This window comes from Lotus japonicus, chromosome 1, assembly GCF_012489685.1.
Source record: "Lotus japonicus ecotype B-129 chromosome 1, LjGifu_v1.2".
NCBI lineage: Eukaryota > Viridiplantae > Streptophyta > Magnoliopsida > Fabales > Fabaceae > Lotus > Lotus japonicus.
Genome location: NC_080041.1, coordinates 4,496,644 through 4,502,450, shown reverse-complemented (window position 1 = coordinate 4,502,450; position 5,807 = coordinate 4,496,644). Strand labels below are relative to the sequence as shown.

At 32.8% G+C, this 5,807-nt stretch overlaps 1 protein-coding gene across 1 annotated transcript; it reads right to left on the bottom strand.

Moving 5' to 3' along the window:
• Nucleotides 1-1,283: 1,283 nt before the first annotated feature.
• Nucleotides 1,284-5,541, bottom strand: LOC130731535 (probable serine/threonine-protein kinase PBL23). The gene is made up of 5 exons (XM_057583837.1): nt 5,120-5,541; nt 4,241-4,422; nt 3,825-4,014; nt 2,595-2,986; nt 1,284-1,868 (listed from the first exon to the last, which is right to left on the bottom strand). Exons 1-5 carry the CDS (start codon nt 5,196-5,198, stop codon nt 1,674-1,676), a joined length of 1,038 nt encoding a protein of 345 aa, XP_057439820.1. The 5' UTR covers nt 5,199-5,541; the 3' UTR covers nt 1,284-1,673.
• Nucleotides 5,542-5,807: the final 266 nt, after the last annotated feature.

Genomic DNA, 5,807 nt, shown 5'->3' with positions numbered 1-5,807 from the left:
TTCAACATGTCTTATGAGATTTCTATAATGTATGAAAACTAGGATGAGAATGACATTCATATTTGTCTTTTTTGGTGAACAAAGTTGGGCCTAAGCCTAACAATCATATTCGTATCTAAAAAAATATTTTGATATCAATAAAATTTTATTTAAAAAGAGATAGTAATGAGGATTTTTGACAAAAAAAAATATGGTAATGAAGATTATATTTTGAATTTTTTGTAAGATTTATATATTTAAATTTCTCAATAACTATTAGTGATTTTGTTGGGAGAAACCTACCAACTTAATGTGATATCCGAGTTTCGAGGGGATTAGTCTCACGTCTGTTGTCTGTAGAGAGACCTTGGGAAACAAAAAAGAAAAAGAAAAATTTATCCTAAAAATAATAAGATAAGAGTTATTTTGGAGTCAAGTTTTAGTTTTCGTCAAAGAATATTAAAAAGTAAAATGTATTTGGTTTTTATCTATTTGGTTCCTGTTTAAAAATGTAAATATAATTAATTATGTTATGATTATGAAAACGTAATTAATGAGAAAGTATGAAAGTGATATTTTTTTTTTTAACTTTACCATTTGCCGACACCAATTGCAAAATTATTCACATTTATCTTCATTACATTCACATTTATCTCTCATTTCAAAATATTTTTTTCAATAATTTTATATCTAAAAGTACTCTTACTTTATTATATCCACGTAACACTTACATGATTCTGTCGATATTTGAAAACACTTCTACAATAATTGACTTGTTTGGATTGATGTGCAAATACAGAATAATTGGTTTCAATAGCAAGAAATTACTTTGTGCTGCTCCTAGTTTAAACTTGGTTTTACATTTCAAGTTGATGCTCCAACCAGCAACGAAGCTGAATACGATTCGAAAGTCAAAATTAATTATGAGAAAAGGCTTATGAGTACCTGTTGATCTTCAGAATTAATAGATAAAAAATGATGTTATATTGGTCCATGTAGCCGGAAACCAAAATTGAGTATCTTTGCTTTTAATTTCAATGTGATGCTCCAACTAGTACTCAAACAAGACTTAGAATCAATTATGAGGTGACGCTTCTGAGTAAATTTTGAGGTCCAATTTGATTAGGAAGAAAGATAAGATGATCTAAACTTGTTATATTTACTTGATTATGAGCATCTTTTCATGAAGAAAGACAAGACAAACATGTTTTAATTTCATGTTGAAATTCTAATACTAAAAGATATAGAAAGTCAAATTCATATTGTATTTAGCTGAAGGAACATGAAACCTGCATATTGGGCATTGTAACAAATTGTCATTAATTCACTATTTTTCAAACCCAAACAAGTGTATAAAATTCAGTTTATAAACAAGTTATTTTTGTCACCTCAGTCTACTGTAACAAAATTTATGACAATCTCAATGAGTAGGCACTCATGAATCTGGTAGCAATCTTGTTTCTATCATCAATGACTACTGTTACTACTCAATAAATTAATATGAAAAAAATGTGGTAATGGTTTTGATTTTCATCATGATACCAAGTTGCAGCAAGATGAAATTTTATGGAATGAATCACAAACTTCATTAGCAATTCATTTACTATCTTTTTGTATGACCCTCTTCACTTAGATTCATTTTTCTCAGCTGCATTCTCTGTCCTGATATTTGTATACGTTGTTGCTTACCAACTTTACACATGCTTCTTTGATAAATTGCCAAGAGCTGTAACTACATCACTTATCACAGGTCTAGCTTCAGCTTCCTCTCGAAGACACATTGCAGCAACTGCTAGTGCTTGGGATAGACCCTTTTTTGGGTACGTCCCTTCTAGCAATGGATCAGCTATTGATGCATGTTTCCTTCTGTCTCTGAATAGTGGTTGTGCCTGAAAAGAAGAAAAGATATGAATGTGAAAGACTATACATTTGTGTATACTGGTCAAAACATAATTTTTTTGAGTTCTTATGTTGATTAGAGTGTAAATGGAAAATTATGAAGGAAAAAATATTGAGAAGTGTGATAGATGATGTGAATGTGATGTAGAAAAAAATAGAGATGGGAATAAAAATTGGGGTGAATAAGAAATGAAAGTGAAATTGAGTGTTTAAACTTTAGGATTTTTTTAAACCACAATTATCCTACACTGACATAATCATGTTCAAGCTAGGAAATACCACTATACCAAGTATTGAAAGCAATTGCCTTCACAGTTTTGAATTTGGGTTAAGTCTAACTCTACCCCTAAAAGCTAGCTTAGAGATAAGATTGACTGCAAATTATTCCATATATGGGCCACCAACACATGTTCATTCATGTAAATTTCACAATCCGCTGAGGGGTTGTGTTGAGAAGTCTCACATTGACTAGAGAAATGCCTAAATAAGAGTGGGTGGAGCAATTATCACTTCTAAGCTAGCTTTCAAGGTAGAGTTATGCCTAACCTAAATTTTAGGACACGGGACTCGAACTGGAGAACTCTGCTTAAGTTAGATTAACCTCACGCCAGTTGATGTACGCGCACTTTAAAATGCAGTACTGATTGTAAATACTGAAATTTTATGCTATAGAAATATCATGATTTTAGGCACATAAAGAAGGTTTCCTGACATACCCAAGCGACTAAGTTTTGCTCTTCAAATGGTCTTGAATGATCAAACACTCTTTTTCCGGTGATCATCTCTAAAAGAACTACTCCAAAGCTGTATACATCAGATTTTGATGTCAATTGACCTGTTGAGGCATATTCAGGAGCACAGTAGCCATAAGTTCCCATCACCCTTGTGGATACATGTGTTTTATCACCTGTTGGACCAAACTTTGCAAGTCCAAAATCAGAGAGCCTTGGATTGAAATTTTCATCTAGTAGTATGTTTGATGACTTGAAATCGCGATATATCACTGGAGGATCAGCTTCTTCATGTAGATACTCAAGTCCTTCTGCTGCACCTTTTGCAATCTTCATTCTAGTTTGCCAATCCAAAGGCTTTCTTCCCTGAGGTAGTTCTGAAAATCATTTTTCTTTTGTTGTTGGTCAGAAAACATATATAGAGGGTGGTGCAAATATATGCTTGGATGCATCAAATTCCTCATGTAAAATTGCATAAAATTGGTTTGTCACACAAATGGAAAGGTACAAAAGAAATCTACTTATAGGCTATAGCATGTTTGGTTTTACGGTTGTGAGACTCGTAATCAATTATGGGGAGAAGCTAGAAGCTATAAAGTGTAGCTTCGAGAGTTAGTGTAATTTGATTTTTGTGTTCACTACTAATCCAAACACACTATTAAAATCTTCAAGATTCAATAAATTTGCTTAATTGTCATTAATTGTCCCACGGTGTATTTGGTAATTTTAGTCTTAAAAACAATTCTAGCTGAAGCTAGAGAGAGTAACTTATGGGATGGATGTGACTATGTTTGGTTTTGCTTCAAAAGCTGTTTGCTTTGTCTGGGAACTCAAGTTCTCGATTTCCAAAGCTTGAAACGTGAAAGGAAGGATCAAGGCTCGTTAACATTCAGTTCAGTTGAACTGAAATGCAAGCATGCACTACATCAATTGTGGGATTTCATAACCCTATAGAAATCACTTTTCTCATAAACATATTTTAAGCATAAATCACTTCTTTCAACTCACTTTGACCAAAATCAATTTTAACATAATGAATTCTATCCAAAATCAATTCTCAGAACAGTGATCCAAAGCACTGATCTGAACACGCACTTATAAGTCCATTGCATTTATTCAAAATAACAGACAAATTGGATATGTTAATCTGATTTCTAGCAGTGAGGAATTGCATTACAACTTTGGTGACATTGTGTAAGAAGTGCATTTACTTACCAAGAAGATGATCTTCTAAAGAACCATTCGCCATGTAGTCATATACCAAAATCCTTTGATCACCATCAGCACAATACCCCAGCAAATTGACAAGGTTGGGGTTCTGCAAGAGACTCAAAATCAAAACCTCTACCAGAAATTCCCTGCTTCCTTGGTATCCATTCCTATTAAGCTTCTTCACAGCAACAACCTGCATGTAACACTGCATTTTAGAATGTTGCTTACAAGTGAAAACCTCAATGTGTTTCATTAGAAAAAGGAAAATGATTAGTAAACATCCACATAGTGCATACACTCAGAGCGCAAAATAAAGAGAAGTAATGAATGTGATATTTGAATATTTGCACAGTTTGAGTGTCTAAGTATTATTACTGTTAGCAGCATAATATTCAAATAGATATGAGTTGAAGTAGTACCTTGTTTAAGCTTTTAATGCGTCCTTTATACACTCTCCCAAAGCCTCCTTCACCAATCATATTCTTAGAGTGAAAGCTCTGAGTTGCAACACATAGCTCATAGTATGTAAAAATCTGAGCGGTAATATTTCCTTTTCCAATTTTCACAATCTCTTCTTCTATGTATTTTTGCTTGCTTCTATCTACAAGATAAAGTATGTTATAGATTTAGTGCATGTTCGGAAATCTTTCTATAATTAATTCTTATAAAGGAAGAATCAATTCTAGGGAGAAGCTTGCTTTTGAGCTTTCAGAATTGATTCAGAGAAAAGAGAAATTTGTCCAAACATGCTGAAAAGAAGAAGGAACAAATCCACTTCATAGGCTCACTTAAAAATCACTTTGCACTAGCACCTTAGAAATATTATGCAAACTTCAAAAGGTTAACAATTCAGGGAGATAACTAGTGATGAAGAAAGTAAGGCATCCTTAGCTTAATTATATTAAGATTGGATATTGATAAGATGAAGATCCTAAACTCAAACGTGAATGTGGACTTGATGGCACAGCGATTTCATTTGTATGTTTTTGCTTCTAAAGCATGTCATTGAAGAAGCTGAAAACAATAAAGTATCAAACTAATTAACAACAGATCCAAAAGAGAAGGACATGAATTGAACTTCTGAATTTCACATCCTTGTGGCTTCATATAATTTATTGTAAAGGCTAATCACACTGACATTCACAGATTTCCATTTTAAAATTTCATGTTGAGATAAATATGATTGTATAGCGAAGGTAAATGATTTGTAACAGAGAAAACATGAAGGAAAAAATATTTTGTGCAATGAAAAAAATCAGCATTGAAGGTAGGAAAAAATAAAGGGAGAGTTTTGGCACCATGGTATCCCTTAATGCTCTTCTTCAATGAGTTCTTGTTGATCTTCTCTGGAGGCTTGCAACATGAAAAGAAGCTCATTTTCCACTCCTATATATTTGATGATCCAATCAGAATTCAGAACCACATTTATAGAATTGCAATGCTATGCATCATCTTTTCAAATCTAACCCTCATCATGTAGATGTAAGCCAATGATCCAATGCTTGTAACTTTGAGACACTCCAGAAGTGGCTTAAAATCAATTTCAGATATTTTAATTCAAACCTTGGCCTTTCAAACACCAAGTTGATCCTTCAACTTCTGGCTTCGTAGAACCTTTCACACACCACAAGGTTTCTTTGGCTTCATTTTTGTTCAAATGCCATTTAGGAAAGGAAATGATGACTTTGTCAAATATGCTAATTCAAAAATATCACTGATATCATTTTCTCAAGTTCTCCAATATAGGATTTCATAATGTGCTTTTATTGGATCCACTTTATTGTGCCAACCAAAAGGGAGGATCACTCCTTTATGATATCATCAAAATGAATAATGATGACAACAATTTTATATAGACGACAAATAAGTTGTATCCTTCCACACCTACCTCAGTTATATTCTTTTTGATTATGCATGTACCTAATTTTACCTAAGATCTATATGACTATATATTACCTCAATTATTTTTTTACGTGGAAGATTATA